This window comes from Arxiozyma heterogenica, assembly GCF_036370985.1.
Source record: "Arxiozyma heterogenica strain weizmannii chromosome Unknown scaffold_27, whole genome shotgun sequence".
NCBI lineage: Eukaryota > Fungi > Ascomycota > Saccharomycetes > Saccharomycetales > Saccharomycetaceae > Arxiozyma > Arxiozyma heterogenica.
The window spans coordinates 864,317-882,767 of record NW_027042680.1 but is presented as its reverse complement, the minus strand read 5'-3'; the positions used below and the strand labels follow the sequence as shown (position 1 = coordinate 882,767).

At 30.8% G+C, this 18,451-nt stretch overlaps 8 protein-coding genes across 8 annotated transcripts; 3 read left to right on the top strand and 5 right to left on the bottom strand.

Annotated features, from left to right (window-relative positions):
* Positions 1 to 613: 613 nt before the first annotated feature.
* On the bottom strand, positions 614 to 1,186 carry AIM19 (Aim19p; the record flags this gene model as incomplete). Its single annotated transcript, XM_064860011.1, has 1 exon — positions 614 to 1,186. One exon carries the CDS (start codon positions 1,184 to 1,186, stop codon positions 614 to 616), a length of 573 nt encoding a protein of 190 aa, XP_064713384.1.
* Positions 1,187 to 1,826: 640 nt separating this feature from the next.
* On the bottom strand, positions 1,827 to 3,416 carry KTR7 (putative mannosyltransferase; the record flags this gene model as incomplete). Its single annotated transcript, XM_064860010.1, has 1 exon — positions 1,827 to 3,416. One exon carries the CDS (start codon positions 3,414 to 3,416, stop codon positions 1,827 to 1,829), a length of 1,590 nt encoding a protein of 529 aa, XP_064713383.1.
* A 631-nt stretch (positions 3,417 to 4,047) lies between these two features.
* On the bottom strand, positions 4,048 to 5,247 carry SDS3 (Sds3p; the record flags this gene model as incomplete). Its single annotated transcript, XM_064860009.1, has 1 exon — positions 4,048 to 5,247. The coding sequence occupies one exon, from the start codon at positions 5,245 to 5,247 to the stop codon at positions 4,048 to 4,050; it is 1,200 nt and encodes a 399-aa protein (XP_064713382.1).
* Positions 5,248 to 6,914: 1,667 nt separating this feature from the next.
* Positions 6,915 to 7,865, top strand: NOP1 (rRNA methyltransferase NOP1; the record flags this gene model as incomplete). The annotated part of the gene is made up of 1 exon (XM_064860008.1): positions 6,915 to 7,865. The coding sequence occupies one exon, from the start codon at positions 6,915 to 6,917 to the stop codon at positions 7,863 to 7,865; it is 951 nt and encodes a 316-aa protein (XP_064713381.1).
* Positions 7,866 to 9,726: 1,861 nt separating this feature from the next.
* CSG2 (mannosylinositol phosphorylceramide synthase regulatory subunit) lies at positions 9,727 to 11,094 on the bottom strand (the record flags this gene model as incomplete). The annotated part of the gene is made up of 1 exon (XM_064860007.1): positions 9,727 to 11,094. The coding sequence occupies one exon, from the start codon at positions 11,092 to 11,094 to the stop codon at positions 9,727 to 9,729; it is 1,368 nt and encodes a 455-aa protein (XP_064713380.1).
* A 923-nt stretch (positions 11,095 to 12,017) lies between these two features.
* OLA1 (Obg-like ATPase) lies at positions 12,018 to 13,199 on the top strand (the record flags this gene model as incomplete). Its single annotated transcript, XM_064860006.1, has 1 exon — positions 12,018 to 13,199. The coding sequence occupies one exon, from the start codon at positions 12,018 to 12,020 to the stop codon at positions 13,197 to 13,199; it is 1,182 nt and encodes a 393-aa protein (XP_064713379.1).
* A 445-nt stretch (positions 13,200 to 13,644) lies between these two features.
* Positions 13,645 to 14,550, bottom strand: PWA37_003480 (SCO family protein; the record flags this gene model as incomplete). The annotated part of the gene is made up of 1 exon (XM_064860005.1): positions 13,645 to 14,550. The coding sequence occupies one exon, from the start codon at positions 14,548 to 14,550 to the stop codon at positions 13,645 to 13,647; it is 906 nt and encodes a 301-aa protein (XP_064713378.1).
* A 745-nt stretch (positions 14,551 to 15,295) lies between these two features.
* On the top strand, positions 15,296 to 18,316 carry CHS2 (chitin synthase CHS2; the record flags this gene model as incomplete). The annotated part of the gene is made up of 1 exon (XM_064860004.1): positions 15,296 to 18,316. The coding sequence occupies one exon, from the start codon at positions 15,296 to 15,298 to the stop codon at positions 18,314 to 18,316; it is 3,021 nt and encodes a 1,006-aa protein (XP_064713377.1).
* Between the last annotated feature and the right edge of the window lie 135 nt (positions 18,317 to 18,451).

The following is an 18,451-nucleotide window of genomic DNA, read 5'->3' as shown; positions in this document are numbered from 1 at the left end:
TTGTTTGAATAAATCTGATATTTTTATTGGGATATGTTTTAAATTTTATTTGGTAACTGTTTTAACATCAACTATAATTATAATTATTTATTATGATAACAACGTTTTAAACAGATGAATCTAATTTATGTAGCCACGTAAGACAACGTAAAAGGATATAAAAAAAATTAATAAAAAACAGTTAAGAACAGCAACAACGTATGAATAATCAAATAATAGACTAGTAATTTTCAGTAAAAGTTGTCGATTTGATTTAATAAATAAATAAGATGATCTACTATATAGTTCAATTGGGGCTCTCGGTAAAAAAATGTATTGTGATCTTACATGTATATGGTTATAGTCAACAGAATTCAAAATGTAGTACACCAGCCCCTTCTATTATATTCCATTGGTATTCCTTAAAGATTGGGACCATATCTCTTTTGAATTGCAGATAAGCTAAAAAAAAAAAACTTAGATAAAGAGCATCCTTTTATAGACAAGAAAGATAAAGCAATCGATAAATGCACAAAAGAAACATATAAGAATATTTAGTAAAGAAATACATAAATACTTATATACATATATATATATATATATGTGTGTGTGTGTGTGTGTGCGAATCACACGATTAGTCGAAACCACCGGTCAAATATCTTCTACCATACATGGCTGTATTTCCTAAAGCTAAACCACTAATAAGCATTGGCCAAACCTTACCAAACTTGATCCAATTCAAAGATGATTTGCCATTTATCATTAAGTAAAGAGAGGACCAAGCAGCGGTAAATCCACAACCACTCTCTAAATCATTATCAAAAATCATCCATGATCCAGCCAAACTTGCAATACCAAATAACAATGCACTTCTACTCGAAATTCCCACCTTCTCTATCCCTTTAGTTCTTGCAAAAGAACCCAAACCCTTTTGTAAACTAGGAGAAAACCAACTGGTTGTTTCAATAGTCCTTGCTTTTTCTGCTGACGTTTTATTAGAAGCTAGTAACTGGAACGGCACCTGTGGGGATAGATATGGTGTTGCTAGGAGTAGCCCACTTTGTAAAACTGCTGGATATGGTGTTGCAGATAATTGATAAATATAATTTAATGGTCTTCCGTTATAATTAGGTAGGCTTAAGTTATGACTTGGTGGACTAATTTCAACTATCTTAGACGACCCGTCTGAATCAGAATTATTTGACATTGTATTTTATTTATAGTATTTTTCTTGTGTTTTTCTTTCTTATCTTTACTAAAATTAATAACAACAAGCAGTGTAACTATGTTACTATTATACCAGTAATACTTGACAATTCCTCTTCCCTTGAAGTATGTGTTGTATTTGTATATGTAAACTGTGCAACAGAATTTCTGCCTGAAATGCTAAGTTACCTTCCATAATCACTTTTATATCCCTTATAAATAAAAAAAAAAACACAACAATCTTTCCTTGTAACATCGATTTACAATATATAGGCTATGATAAAGAGAGACATATTTCTTAGCCAGTAGATATTCTGGAATGCAGGTACATCACACTTTGTTACTTTAAATAACAATCCAAACTGTCGAATTCAATGTACAAACTGACATTTATTGTACTCCTTTCGAAACTTATTACCATGGGATTCCCATATAGGCGTCTAAAAACCCCTCCATCTCCTCTTTCAGCTCTTTTAACAAAATCAATCATTATTTTACAATTTGATATACAGGAAGAAGGTTGTTAAAAAAATAAAGTCTATAAATAATACATATAACATCTATAACTAGGTATTGTGCTAATTATGTGTGGCAGTCTATAACCAGCATATTTATAATATGAATCACAGAGTTGAGACAAGTTAGATTTGTAATTCTTCTATGATTTTCTCTCTTAACTGAGCTTCAATTTCATTGACATCGATACTTGGGTGGTATTCGCCATCAAAATTAGTCTCAAAATGTACTTCATGTGCTAATTCAAACCATATGTCCATACATGGAAATGCAAAATCTTCAATATCAGCAGTATTCCAAGGACATTTACATCTACATCCGATACCATTATCTGTTGCCTTATCATACACCGAACTAATTCCCTTTCTACGATATTTTATATCATTTTCTTGATATGGTGATACGTTTTCGTATGAATTCTTTGGACAGTGACTCAATATTGAATGTCTGTATCCAAAGTCTCTGAAATAATGAACCTCCTCAAAATCCAATGTTAAAGCTAACCCTAAAGAATGAACAGGTGCATCTCCCCATCTTTCACGCCAAAAACCTTCATTCTTTTCCAAATATTTAAAATATGAATCATAAATGTCATTATCAAAAACAGATATTTTAGCAATTTCGAAGTTGGACCAAAAATGACAAAGATTATATTCTTGATTGTTGAATTTATCCTCAAATAATGGCTTCTTAGATTCTGCTTTATTAATAATTACATCTAACACACTTTCTTCAAAGGTTGTTTTATCTAATTTCCCCTCTTGGTATAGATCAATTAAAATCTTTTCTCTCAATTTAGGTTCTAAATCTTTTTGCAGATGAACCCATTCTTGAATCTCTTTATCATCCGTCTTCATGATATTTAAATTATAAGTGAAAAGTTTCCATATAGATCCCAACTTTAACCCCTTATTCTCTTTGATAAAACTTTGAGTGTATCTGAAAAGATTTGGTACACTCCAATAGATCTCAGGAATCAATATGGTAAACCCATATTTTTTACCTGCCAAGGACATTTCATAGAAGGGATCATAGCTAATGTCACAAAAGAAATCTACATCAGGTTCAAGCCTCCAATACCATTCATATTTTCTTACTAGAGGATGCTTATAAAAAAGACCGGAATAAAATCTACACATTTGATGATATGATTCCAAAGAACCATACATAATTCCACGATCACTTTGATCTATTAAGGACTCCTTGAATAGAAGCGATTGTTTCACCCCAGATGGGAAATTCCAATCTATTTCATTAATTAAACCAAATTCAACTTCAGTGGTTGTCATTGATTTAACCTTTGTTTTGAATTCCTCAGTAAATGGGACATTATTTAAGAAAACGTAAGGGTATTGAAACCATTGATTAAAATGGGACTCAATACTACTTATTGTATGCGCCACATCATCAAGTTCTTCATTTCTTGTCAGCATTACAAAGGTAGCGTTCATTTTCTTATATGAGTCATTTTTCAGATATTCTTGTGTGTTTACACAACTTTCATAAAATGGATGTTGTAAATCTGTACTTAAATATTGTTCAGAATACGGAGGTGCTCTAGCTTCTTCTTCTTCTTTTTTATTATAGCTATGGATCCATTTAAAAATAAGAATCAGTGTGAGAGTATAAAGCAAATATTTGATACCAACTGTTGGTCTTATGTATTTTTTAAAAGAGAATCGAATCTTACTTGATCTTTTTAGATTGAAACCCATCTAGAGAAAACAAAAAAACAAATTTTTATATGCAAAAATAAAACAAATGGTGGCTTTCTTTTATTAGAATAATAAATAATCTTCTACCTATCTATAAATATGTTAGTTCAAATATATTCAAGTATTTATACTGTCGGAATTAAATACTGAAATAACCAGATAGTATAGAGAGCGACACCTTGTTATTTTCTAATTTCAACAGAATTTATACCCATATAAAATAAATGGTGCTAATATTCCCTCAGATTTAAGTTTATCAGGATGTCTTTCTATTGAATGATGCTTGGTTTTTTTGTGTATTAAATATAGCCATTACACCTCTCTAGAATTGTCAGTTTATTGTTTAAGTGCCATCTATAATTTTTGCATTGTTTTCTTTATTTTTATGTTTTTTTTTGTTTGGTTTTTTTCCAATCTCCAAATTGTTTCCATATGGCAGTATAGAGAGAGGAAGTATCAAATGATGGAAGCATATGCTCAAAAATCGTGTTAAAATAAGCACTACTTATAGAATGATGTTTCTATAAAAAAAATAATATTGAAAGATAGTTATGCAGTTTTCATTTCTATATTTGCTTGCTGATTTTCCAAAAAGGGAGGGGGTGTCCTATATATATATATATATATTAGCTTATTCAATAGGTGGATTACGTAGTTTAAATGGAGCAGGTGATTGACCTGTTAATTCTCTAATCAATGCAATATCACTAGTGACTTCATCCGGTGTTAATGATTCTAATGGAGGTGCAGATTTAGTGGAATATCGTGGATTTATTCTGTGTCTTTTTTTATTCGAATTGGTTGTTGTTTCTATGGTCTTTTCACCAAACAGTAACGTTTGTAAATCTTCATAATCACTGATACCTTGAAGGAAATCTGCATCCGAATTAATATCAGATTGGTTTCCTGAGCCATGTTTACCCCTCTGAGTTGAATTATTATTAGTAGTACCATGTCTTTTACTACCTGTTGATGAGTATCGACTTCTAAAGTCTGATTCTTCTGTCACTTCCCCAAGTAAATAATAGCTATTGCCATAGACACCCCCGTCAACGTCCGTGCCACTCGCATTACCGTTTCTTGAATTGGCAGTCCTTCTACGCAAAGATCTTCTTTCGGTCCCTGTATCAGTTGCACTATCATTTGCTGTGTCACCTCTAGTGGCAAACTCATTTGAGGATGATTCCCATTCGTAATTAGTATAGCCGTTATTTTCATTGATATTATTATTGGCACCACTTACAGTCTGGCTTCTCGTATTCTTTTGATATATAAAAGGCCTGCTATAATCCATTGAATATGAGTGTAAATTGGCCACATCCATTAACAATCTTTCCTCTTGTAATTTTCTAATCTTCTGTTCAATTTTAAAATATAGTTTTTCTTTACATAGTTTAACCAATTTTTCATGATCAGATTTCGCTTTTTCAATATCTTCTTGAAACTCAATGCTCGACCTGCTTACTCTGTATTCTTCATAGAGTCTTAATCTGACCAATTCCAAATCTCTAATCTCCTCCAAGTCTCTCAATTTGCTTAAGAGTAACAGATTTGTGCCTTGATGTAAACTAGTCAGATTAGTCTGTAACGTTGTTAATCTATCTTTATAATGAAGATCTTTATTTTTAATGAAGTTTTCACTAATTTTATTCACTTTGTTCTCTAGATTTATTCTTCTTTTATTCTTTCTAGACACTTCTCTATGGCTAAACCCTGTAGCTGTGGTAGTGGCGGTACCATTTGAAGAAGAAGAAGAAGCAGTAGTAGTAGGATTAGTGGAGGAATTAGTGGTAGTGGCAGTGTTACCAGTTGTATTTGATTTTGGAGACATAGATATTGTTTGTCTGTTTGTTTGTTTTGTTTCCCCAAGTATATTCTATTGTTTATTCTAGTATTTAGTAATTTTTGGATAAGTATCTCTGTATCTTTGTTTCTTTTTCTAAAGATTCCTTAATTGATAAAAATTTAATACAGGTTATATCTGTTATTCTTTTTTTTTTTACAACAAATGAAACTAGTGTGTTTCCAGTGGCCTTATATAAATGTACTTTATGTATGTGCGTATACGAATATCACTTACACAGATAACAGATTCAAATGGTGTATAACGTGTAAACACACACGCACAGGTGTACAAACATTCAAACATACTATTGCATACTAAAAGCTTACCGAAATGTCGTCACCAGTAGTCAGCCTGTTCTTTGTAAACAATTGGCGTGATTTTCTGGGACGGAGAATCGAAATAAAAAAAGGGCGGAGTGCCAGAATCGAACGGAAAACCAAATGGAATAATAATAAACAAGGAAAATAAATAAATAAATAAATAAATAAATAAATAAATAAATAAATAAATAAATAAGTAAGTAAGTAAGTAAGTAAGTAAGTAAGTAAGTAAGTAAAAAAAGCAATTCTTGAGAGTAGGGTTTCCAAGAAAATAACGGTGATTGTGCAGTAACATCCATAGTGCTAGAGACATCTATAATGGACGATGACAACAAGGGTATCGAAGAATTCCTCATTTATATTAAGTTTATATTTACGTATTTGACCAGGAAGCTTGATTGAATAGCCAGCAAGAAGAAACGCAGTCAACTAAGGCCTGTATGCTTTTTGTTATTGTTTTTCTTTTTTTTATTATTATTATTAATTTATTTTCTTTATTTACTCTTCCTTTAACGGAAAGAAGTTCTATTGTATCATTATCCCTATAGATTGAATTCTGGGTTTTCTCTGTTCTATGCAATAGGGAAACAGAGGACACTATAATATACTTGGCGTCTGTTTCTAATGTTATATACACTCTAACTCCACAGATCTAAATAAGACAAATTGTTCTGGTGCTCTTTTGGTGTCGTGTAAAATTACTTCAAGCATGGTTGCCTATTTAGGAAACTTTTTATTCTTTTTCTTTTTTTTTTTTTTTTTTTGTTAAGAGATGCCCAAAAATTTTTTTTTTTCCTTTGTATTTTTCGAAAATTTTCATAAAAGAAAAAAAAATTTCATCTTCATCATCGATAAGAAATGAAATAGAAAGTATTTAGAATATACTTCTTATACATAGATTGTTAACTCCTAAGGTCAATTCCTAAACATTGGTCTTGAGATTCAGAATCTTCATGTTGAGTGTTTAGGAAGTGCTTTATCCATTTACATTTGCCTTCTTTCATATATTCCTACTCTTCTGTTTGCTATTGGTTAATTTGTCGTTCAGTTAGCTTTTATTAGTTTAGAACTATTCATATATCCAATTATTGGTATTACCGTTTGGCTTTCTTTTTTTTTAAAGTTTTTGTTTTTAGTATTATCAAATTAAATACACCGTATAATTAAATTTGCCTGTGGACACCACAACAAGTATTAATAATAAGTATAATTAGTGATCAGTTATTATTTATCATTGATTTGTTTGTTGTTGTTTTTTAATTATACTATAAGCCATTTAAAAAAAAAAAGTACAAATAAATTTTATACATAAATAATCCATAGTTTAAAAAAATGTCATTCAGACCAGGTAGTAGAGGTGGTGCTAGAGGTGGCCGTGGTGGTGCCAGAGGTGGTGCTAGAGGTGGTGCCAGAGGTGGCCGTGGTGGTGCCAGAGGTGGTGCTAGAGGTGGTCGTGGCGGTGCCAGAGGTGGTGCTAGAGGTGGTCGTGGCGGTGCCAGAGGTGGTAGAGGTGGTCGTGGTGGTGCTAAAAGTGGTGCCAAGGGTGGTGCCAAAGTTGTCATCGAACCTCACAAACATGCCGGTGTCTTCATTGCTAGAGGTAAGGAAGATCTTTTAGTTACCAAGAACATGGCTCCAGGCGAATCTGTCTACGGTGAAAAGAGAATCTCTGTGGAAGAACCATCCAAAGAAGATGGTGTTCCACCAACAAAAGTCGAATACCGTGTTTGGAACCCATTCAGATCTAAGCTTGCAGCTGGTATCATGGGTGGTTTAGATGAATTATTTATTGCCCCAGGTAAGAAAGTTCTTTATTTAGGTGCTGCCTCCGGTACTTCTGTCTCACATGTCTCTGATGTCGTTGGCCCAGAAGGTGTTGTCTACGCTGTTGAATTCTCTCATAGACCAGGTAGAGAATTGATCTCCATGGCTAAGAAGAGACCAAACGTTGTTCCAATTATCGAAGATGCTAGACACCCACAAAAATACAGAATGCTTGTAGATATGGTCGACTGTGTCTTTGCTGATGTTGCTCAACCGGATCAAGCTCGTATTATCGCTTTGAACTCTCACATGTTCCTAAAGGATAAAGGTGGTGTTGTCATTTCTATTAAAGCTAACTGTATCGACTCTACTGTAGATGCTGAAACAGTCTTTGCTAGAGAAGTCCAAAAATTACGTGAAGAACGTATCAAACCATTAGAACAATTGACTCTAGAACCTTATGAAAGAGACCATTGTATTGTTATTGGTAGATACATGAGAAGTGGATTAAAGAAATAAGAAGAATAAATAAAAACACAAATGATTTGTTTTTTTTTATTATTATTATTTTTTAATGACAACAAACAATCATCCTTCTATTTCACCTTATTTCTTTTATTCTCATATAATAAATAAAGTTAAACAGAATATTACAGACATGAACATATTCATTACTACATGGTTTTTTTTGGTTTGATAAGTGTTTTTCATCATAATTTGTACACCTATCACACTCTGTGTGCACCTGTGTTTACATGTCTATAATTTGTTTTTAGCTATATTTTTTTTTAAAAAAAACTTTGTAAAATAGAGTAATAATAATAAGTAAGTAAGTAGGTAAGTAAATTGAAATTTCATTTAGATACTGGCTACCATTTATTCTTTTGTTATAAAAAATTGTAATGTTTCTATGAAACTGATAATCTGCCTGAATATTCGTGGTTTATGCATACTAGAATTTTATTTAAATGGTGTCGTTAATATAATACAATCTCATTTATTATGGATTATTCTTTGTGAATCAGGCAAACAAATAATGACACAAGGAAGAAAAATCTAAAAAGTATCACAAATTCAAAATATTCTTATTTACAAAATGGTCTATCTATAAATATAAAATATAAGGATATAAAGCAAATAAATAAAACAAGTTGTTGTTTAAAAAAGTGAATATTGTTGTAATTAATTTTACACAATGTATGAATACAATAAAAATTTATATGTTTCATTAAATATTAATGGTATTATTATTTTTGAATCTGTAAATTTAAAATCCAAGTTTTTAGAATATAAAAACACTAATAAAAGTATTTGTTTAAGAACATGATTTTATTTATGTTGAAGATTATCAGTTTTTTTTTTTATTTTTTTATATACCACTGAATTTTAAGACACTGGATAATCAGTACAGTTTTAGCATTTATAACATTGAAAAAAATTCTAGTTAGAAAATAATGCATAATTCAAGTAAACAATCAAATTAGTAGACAACACAAGTGGTTTACAAAAAAGATCAATTATTTTTACTAAACAATTATTTTAAATAGAAAATATAAAAAAATATTATTCGTGAGTCAAATAAACACCGCTAAATTTAATGTATTCAGTTTTAGATCAATGAAAAAACTTTACTCTTCTATTTACTTGTTATAATTTTGAATTAAATTTAATAAAACAATTTGTAAAGTCTAATATTACAAAAATACCTAAATTTTTTTTTATAAGAAAAATTCAAGACATAAAAATTTTATTTAAAACTTCACATGATTTTTTAAAAAAAAAAAGTTCTAACAGAATATAAATTAAATGATTTCCGAAATAAATAGTTTAGAACCTCTTAAAAAGCATAACACTTTACTTTTTTTTAATCCATTAAATAATTTCAATCTTTTACTTAACTTTAAACATTTTGACGATAAATAAAGGTTCTTTCTATATTGAAATATATGTATAAATAACAAAAACTTCCAGAAATTATAACTACCATACCTGAAAAATATATATACACTTTCAAATAATATCAAGGAAGAAAAATTTGGAGGAAACAAAAGACTACATCTAGACAAGGACAAAACAAAAATAAACTTTTTAAGAAAATAAAAAGCCTTGTGTTTTAAAATTAATTCTCTAAGGATTTTCTTTGCTTTTCTTTTTTAAAGTTGAAACGATTTTTTAATCTAAATGTCATAATACATTTAAACATTATATAAGAATACATATATATATATATGTGTGTATGTTTTAATAGCATAAATATATTCTATAATTTATGAATATGTAGTTTATTTTTGTTTCTTCAAAAGATGCAAAGGACGATTAATCATTTCATAAGATTTAAAACAAAAAAGGAACAGATATTATTGAAAGTGATATCAAGTCTTCAGACCAAAATCATTGACAAAAACAGACAACTTAGAGAAAGCATAATATAACCGACTACTTCCCATCTAACAATTGTAGTCTGAGTTGGCTCAGCTAACCATTCCATTATGCCCATAGAAATTATAGAACCTAAGTTACATGTGGTCAAATATTCTGGGGATGAAATCCTGTTTAAATATAACAAAGCACAAAAAAAAGGAACAGTGCCTAAAAATACTGAACCTAACAATGTTGACCAAAATAAACCATCTCCATTAAACAATTGGATACATTCATAAAACACTTTAAAACCTGGACCAAATGGTACTAACATTGCAAGAGAAATAATCCCAATAAGGGACAAGTGTGCACTCTGTTGTTGAATAGTGTTCGATCTTTGACCAAACCAAGAATTCCACATAACTGCAAATAAACCAACAGGTAAGTTGCCTAAACCACAGAGTAAAGATGCCTTTAATCTATCAAATAGGAAAGGATCAGATATTTCACCTGTTGTTGGATTAATAGATAATTTTCCAGCCAAGATATCACATGTTGCTTTAGTGTATGAGATTATTAAGATACCTAACAAAGCAGCACACATAACAAGAAAATTCCTAAAAATATATTTTCTCTTAGATATGCCGCAGACACCGTATAATAAAGTGACAATTTCAAAAATCGAGGTATTTTGAATTAATGCTACATCAAATGCTGGAGATAAAGATAACGCTAGCATATATGTAAATACAGGTATAACTAATAAAGAGGACAATACAACCAGTTTTGTGATATATGCAGCTGTATATCCAAAAGAGTGAGAAGGTATAATACATCCAACAATGTCTCTTAATGTTTGAAATATGGTTGTATGTGAAGGCAAAAATGTAGTAAAATTAGAGTTTGAATTTAAATGAGTACTAGATGATGACGATGATAATGACGATGATGGTGATGGAGCAGTTCCTTCGTGTGAGATTAAATTTGATATATCTAATGATAAATCCATTGAAAGTGATCTTCCTTCGATACATCTATCTCCGTTGTCGTTACCATTTTCAGAAGGTAAATCTTGTAATTCGTATTCCTCTGAACCATTCGAATTTAAAGGTTGAAAATTGAATTCATTAAGATTAGATGATCCAGGCTCTTTCCTTAGAAATGCAGCAATTGGTAAAATTAACATTAAAGCAACGAAATTTGTAGATGTCAAGTAAAAAGTCATTGCACTTTTCATTTGATCCATAGTAATTTTGGATACATTTAAGTGACCACCTCTTCTGATTGAATCCAGCGATAGAAACTTATCAGATTGGATTATAGAAAACCCCTTGGTCTGAATTGCATAACCAACAACCACTGTATACCAAGCAATAGTCCGAAACATCTGGAAAATTCTATTCAAGCTAGAACCTTTCTTTTATTACAATTATTATTATTATATTTAATAAAGCAAAATAAGTAAATCTATACGAAGTATTGTATTTTTATCTGCTTTTGTAAATTGGAGTTAATTTCATAAATTTATTCTATTATTATTGATTAAATATTATTAATGCCAAAAACTATTCTAGTTTTCTTCTTCGAGAAAAAGTTCGATAATATTATAAAGATAAATAAGTAAATTTACGAATTTAGTCTTCTCTCAGTTCTATCTTTTCCACTTTCCATTTCCACATTACTTTTGTATCACAGATTATTTAGCAACTCAGATTTCCTTTTGGACTACCACCATAATGTTTAAACAAGTTCTTATTCAACACAATAACTTTCTGCTATAATATTCAGGTTTCAACAGAAATTGAAGATGAAACAAAAGAAAAAAAAGAAAAGAAAGGTAAAAAAACATTAGGGCTGACATATTTTACTTTAGGGCTAAGTTAAGATACACCCATACACCTCCAGAGCGAAAAATATGTATATTTAAACACCCACACACCGCATATGTTTCTATTTTCTTTGTCTGTGGAATTTTTTTTTGTTTTATTTTGTTTTCCTTCGACAGCAGAAAAAAAATTTTTTTTTCTTTTTTTCAAATTTTTCACGAATTAAGGAAGAGAGACACTCATCGCAAATATGTGTCTATTACCATTGCTTTAACTATTGTGATGTTTATTATCTAGTCCATTTCTATTTTAGTGACATTTATAATCGATTAGAGTTCAAGTCGTATCTCTATCATTCTTAAATATCAATCTTTATGGGTGAAGACTAAAACAAAACAAATAAAAGAAAAAGTAGTTTTCTTGGTTCAATTGGCCCAGTGTCAAATAAGTAAATTGAATCTGTCAATACAAATATTGATTAATCATGCCTCCAAAGAAACAAGTTGAAGAAAAGAAAGTCCTTTTAGGTCGTCCAGGTAACAACTTAAAGGCCGGTATCGTTGGTTTAGCTAATGTTGGTAAATCCACTTTCTTCCAAGCTATCACTAGATGTCCATTAGGTAACCCAGCTAACTACCCATTCGCTACCATTGATCCTGAAGAAGCTAGAGTCATTGTTCCATCTCCAAGATTCGATGAACTATGTAAAATCTATAAACCTGCCTCTGAAGTTCCGGCTCATTTAACAGTCTATGATATTGCTGGTTTAACCAAGGGTGCTTCTGCTGGTGAAGGTTTGGGTAATGCTTTCTTGTCTCATATCAGAGCTGTGGATTCTATCTATCAAGTGGTACGTTGTTTCGATGATGCTGAAATTATCCATATTGAAGGTGATGTCGATCCAGTTCGTGATTTAGAGATTATTTCTAATGAATTGAGATTGAAAGATATCGAATTCTCTGAAAAGGCTCTTGAAGCTGCCGCAAAGATTGCCAAGAGAGGTGGTCAATCTTTGGAAGTCAAACAAAAGAAAGAAGAAATGGCCTTAATTGAAAGAATCATCGCCCTATTGAAGAACGGTCAAAGAGTCTACAACCAAACATGGACTCCAAAGGAAGTAGAGGTTATCAACACCATGTTTTTATTGACTGCTAAGCCATGTATCTATTTAATTAACCTTTCTGAAAAGGATTACATCAGAAAGAAAAACAAACATTTGTTAAGAATTAAGGAATGGGTTGATGCCAACTCTCCAGGTGATTTAATCATTCCATTTTCTGTTTCTCTAGAAGAAAGATTATCTCACATGTCTGAAGAGGAAGCTGCTGAGGAATTAAAACAACTTGGTATCCAATCTGCTTTACCAAAGATTATTACTACTATGAGACAGAAGTTAGATTTAATCTCTTTCTTCACTTGTGGTCCAGATGAAGTTCGTGAATGGACTATTAGAAAGGGTACCAAGGCTCCACAAGCTGCTGGTGTTATTCACAATGACTTAATGAACACTTTCATCTTAGCTCAAGTTATGAAATACGAAGATGTTGTAGAATATAAAGATGACGCTGCTATTAAAGCAGCTGGTAAATTACAACAAAAGGGTAAGGATTATGTTGTTGAAGATGGTGATATTATTTACTTTAGAGCTGGTGCAGGTAAGAACTGAAATTGATTTAAAGATAACAAAAAATACTAAAATAAAATCACACTCTTTTTTTTATTTTTTATCTTTTTAAAAGTCTTTTAGTTAGTCCTTATTTTCTTCAGTTTATTAATTTATATATTTATTTCTACCTCTCTATATAATTATGTTTTTGATTAATTAGCTTTATATCTTCATTATATAAATATCTTTAGACCTACTAATTAATTTTTTTACACTTAAATATTCTACTATGGCAATTTTTTGTGTTTTTGTTTTTCTGTTTTTACCTTATTTTCTTATAGAAAAGAAAACAGAAGATATTTGTTATATCTACACCATTATGATATGAGTGTATAGTAATAGATTGATCAATACAAGAAATTCACTTACACTGCTTCATAACTATAACAACAATAAATATTCATTAATATATATACAGTTTTAATTAAAAAGTACATAAATTCTTTTATCTGAATAAAAATGCATACCATTTATTCAATCTTTTTTCTCTTTCGGCTTTTGGTAAGAAAGTCTTAATGTGTTGTTCAATTCTTTCTAGACCTTCATCGTCATCATAAATTGTACCGATTGCTTCCATAAACTGACCTTCTGGATCGATAACATATGTAAAAGCTGAATGATCTACAATATAGTCTTCCTTTGGATTTGCATTAGCTGGAGTAGAGAAAAATACTTTATAATTTTTGCACATCTCTTTAATTCGACTATGTGTTCCAGTTAATCCAATAATTGATGGATGGAAATCCTTTAAATAGTGTCGCAAAACTTCAGGTGTGTCTCTAATAGGGTCACAGGTAATAAATACAGGTTGAACATCAACATTGCAATCTTTTTTAATTCTTTCAATCCAGATAGCTAATTTATCTAATTCTGCCGGGCAAACATCTGGACAATGACTGAATCCGAAATATAATAGAGAAAATCTACCTAAAAAATTCCTTTCAGTAAATTCGTTCCCATTCTGGTCAATCAGTTTAAAAGGACCTCCGACAGCAGCTCTATTAGCCTCATCTTCTTTAATAATCTCAAGTTCTTTCTTTTTATTATAGGCCCAATAGTAAAGACCACCACTTACAAAAGTAAATAAACCAATACTTTTCCAATTCATAAATCCATCGGTTGGATCCGTAGTAGGAATATCTATTTTATTTTTAATATTTACTTTAATATCCTTTAATGGGATATCTTTAATCTCATTTAAAATATTAGTATCATTTGTGATACTTTCCTTATTGTTTTTTAACCTAAAGGAGGTAGTTGAGAATGCTTTTTGAATAGACCTACCGACCAAAGATACTCTTAAGGAAGATGTGACTTGATATTTCAAAATTCTCACTGACGGTTTGAACATATCTTTAAGTTAAAATCCGACTGAAACCAATATATAAATAGTGATAATAAATTTCTCTCTGAATAAAGTAATTAAGAAATATGGCTTTTTACGGCGATCAATTCCAATCTTATTAACTTTATTACCAGTAGAAATATGTAATTAATTGATAATATTAATATTGATACAGCTTACTGGCAATCACTAATTAATCGTTGTACGGAGTTGCAACTTCTAGATATATCTTCGATACAAATTATTAATCCTTTTTTTTTTTTTTTTTTTTCAGACACTCCTCACTTACAAATTTACAATTTTCAAAGTAGTTTTATTTCATTATGTATGGAGGAAAACGAAAAAAAATGAAAAAAAAAATCCGCATTATGTTTAGGGTTAGAACAAGAAATAGTAGGGTTAAAAGTTGACCTAAAGGGTTTGTTTATAGTATTACTTCTTTAGGAAAAACATCAAATTTGATCGATCTGAAATTTTTTTGTAAGATTCAAGTAGTGTGGACTACAGTTAGGAAAGATATCTTTGGGGAGTCGTCACTTGAAGAAACTCTCATAAAGTACATTTTAACAGACTTTATATCTATCTTAATATATCTTTTCAATCTTTTTTAACATTTACGTTTCAAGACTACCTTTCAGGGACCAGCCTTAAAGGTAATTTCGTCTATCAAAATCATTTCAAAGTTACGGTAACATAGTTTTAAAAATAAAATTTTATGCAAAATATAACAAGAATAACTTTTGCTTAAAAAATGACCAGAAATCCTTTTATGGTGGATTCCTCCACTGGGTCTCCTATTAGATCTCCTGTAAGAAACGGCCTAACTAGATTTGACACAAATAGTAGTAATAGTACATTTGGGAACACTAACTCTCGTACTAATATCGATGATGATATAAACTATTCAGATAATAATGATTCAAATATCTTTCAAGGATTACCACAGTCTCCTTCGAAAGCTGCTCTAAGATATTCTCCTGATCGTCGTCATAGAACTCAATTTTATAGAGACAGTAATCCTAGCTCCCCTATAAATCCAAATAGATACATGACAAATTTAAATGAATCCCCAAGAAGAGTTAATGATGTTATTATAGATTTCTCTGCAGAATCTAATAAATCTCCTATGATAAGGCAATATACTGATGATTTACAAAAATCTCCAATTAGATCACCACAAAAGTCTGTTGTGGTTGATACATTGCCTCCAGTTGGGGTGATGTGTCATAATGAAGAAGAAGAAGAAGATAATGATGATGGTAATAATGATCATATAATGGGATCTTATTATCCTAAACTACCAACTATTCCTAAACCAAATTCAAATAATCTATTTGGAACAAGAAATTATTCACAAAGTTCAAAATTGACTGCATCAACAGACTCAACTGTTGCAAGGTCATCTTTTGAGTTTGGGGATGAGAAATTTCGCAAATCTTTTGATGACACTGATATGGAATCTACATTTTCAGATGAAACATTCAAAGAGACAAGATTCGAATTAAACCATCCAGTTCGTAAAGACTATGTCAGACGGGCCAACTCAGAAAGCAAAAGAAGACCGCAAGCTAGTGATTCTGATTTGAAAAAGGCCATTCTTAAATTAGATAATCCAATACCTAGAGGATTATTGAGTACTTTGCCAAGAAGAGATTCTCCTGAGTTTACAGAAATGAGATATACAGCATGTACTGTGGATCCTGATGAATATTTAGAAGCTGGTTATAGTTTAAGATTTGCTGAAATGAATAGAGAATGTCAAATTGTGGTGTGTATTACAATGTATAATGAGGATAAATTTAGTATCGCTAGAACCATTCATTCTATTATGAGAAATGTGGCTCATTTATGTAATCGTAGAAAATCTCATATATGGGGTGTCAATGGCTGGAAGAAAGTATCTGTGATCTTAGTCAGTGACGGTAGGACTAAAGTCAATCAAGGTTCTTTAGATTATTTAGCTGCTATTGGTGTGTATCAAGAAGATATGGCAAAAGCATCTGTTAATGGTGATCCGGTTAAGGCTCACATCTTTGAGTTAACCACTCAAGTGTCAATTAACGAAAAATTAGATTATGTTTCAGAGAACATTGTTCCAGTTCAATTTGTATTTTGTTTGAAAGAAGAAAATAAAAAGAAAATTAATTCACATCGTTGGCTATTCAATGCCTTCTGTCCTGTTTTACAACCAAATGTTGTAATACTTGTCGATGTTGGTACTAGATTGAATGACACTGCTATTTATCATCTATGGAAAGCCTTTGACAATGATTCGAATGTGGCTGGTGCTGCAGGACAGATTGTGGCTATGAAAGGGAAATATGGTAGAAAATTGTTAAACCCATTAATAGCATCCCAAAACTTCGAATATAAAATGTCAAATATATTAGATAAACCAATAGAAAGTTTATTTGGTTACATCACAGTGCTTCCAGGTGCATTATCTGCATACAGATACCGTGCTTTACAGAATCATGAAGATGGTACTGGTCCACTTAATTCATATTTCCTAGGTGAAACACAAGAAGGTAGAAGCCATGATGTGTTTACTGCTAACATGTATCTTGCGGAAGATAGAATCCTATGTTGGGAATTAGTTGCCAAAAGAAATGCAAAGTGGGTTTTGAAATATGTGAAAGAAGCAACTGGTGATACAGATGTTCCTGAAGATATTCCAGAATTCATTTCTCAAAGAAGACGTTGGTTGAATGGTGCTATGTTTGCTGCACTTTATGCACAATTACATTTTGCTCAGATTTGGAAGACTAAACACTCTTTAACAAGAATGTTTTTCTTTCATATTGAATTTTTTTATCAATTCATACAGATGTTATTTTCCTGGTTTTCAATTGCCAATTTTGTCTTAACATTTTATTATTTAGCTGGTTCAATGAATAATATTATAAAACATGGTAAACCTTTGTTCATTTTCCTAAAATATTTAATATTCTGTGATTTGGCTAGTTTATTCATCATATCTATGGGTAATCGTCCACAGGGTGGTAAACACCTTTACATTACCTCAATGATTATTTTGACATTCTGTGCTCTATATTCTCTAATATGTGGTTTTGTCTTTGCAGCTAGATCTTTGAAATCTCAATATGAGACTCATGATACTTTTGTTAACATCATTGTGTCTATTCTTTCAACATATGGATTATACGTTTTTTCTTCATTTATGTATTTAGATCCATGGCACATATTTACTTCTTCAGTTCAATATTTTGCTACTTTACCTGCTATTACTTGTACCTTACAAATCTATGCTTTTTGTAATACACATGATGTCTCATGGGGTACTAAAGGTTCTACACAAGAATCTAAACAACTATCTTCTGCAATTGTGGTGCAAGGTCCTGATGGCAAACAAATCGTTCAAACTGATTGGCCTCAAGAAATTGATAAAAAATACATGGAGATAAAGAGTCGTCTAAAGGAAGTTGAATTTAAAGAAAAAGTTGTTGACGAAGCCCAAAAACACAATGATTATTACCGGGATGTTAGAACAAGAATTGTTATGGTATGGATGCTATCGAATTTAATATTGATTATGTCTATAATTCAAATTTACGAACCAGAGGACGCTAATAATAACTATTTAAAATTTGTTTTGTGGTCTGTAGCAGGTCTTGCCTTATTCAGAGTTATTGGTTCCATGGGTTTCTTATTTGTTAAATATTTAAGAGTAGTCGTAAGTTATATTCACAAGTCAGAAGGTAATGGTTCATGGGGCATTTCGTTTTCCAACCCATTCTCAAAGAATAACTGAATGGTTTCAAATAACCAGCACTTAGAAATAATTCACCGATATTCAAAATATGATAAGTTTCTAAGATTTGTAATTGTACATTATTTATATAAATGTTTTAAAAATTGTATATACTTAAAGATAATTAGTACATCA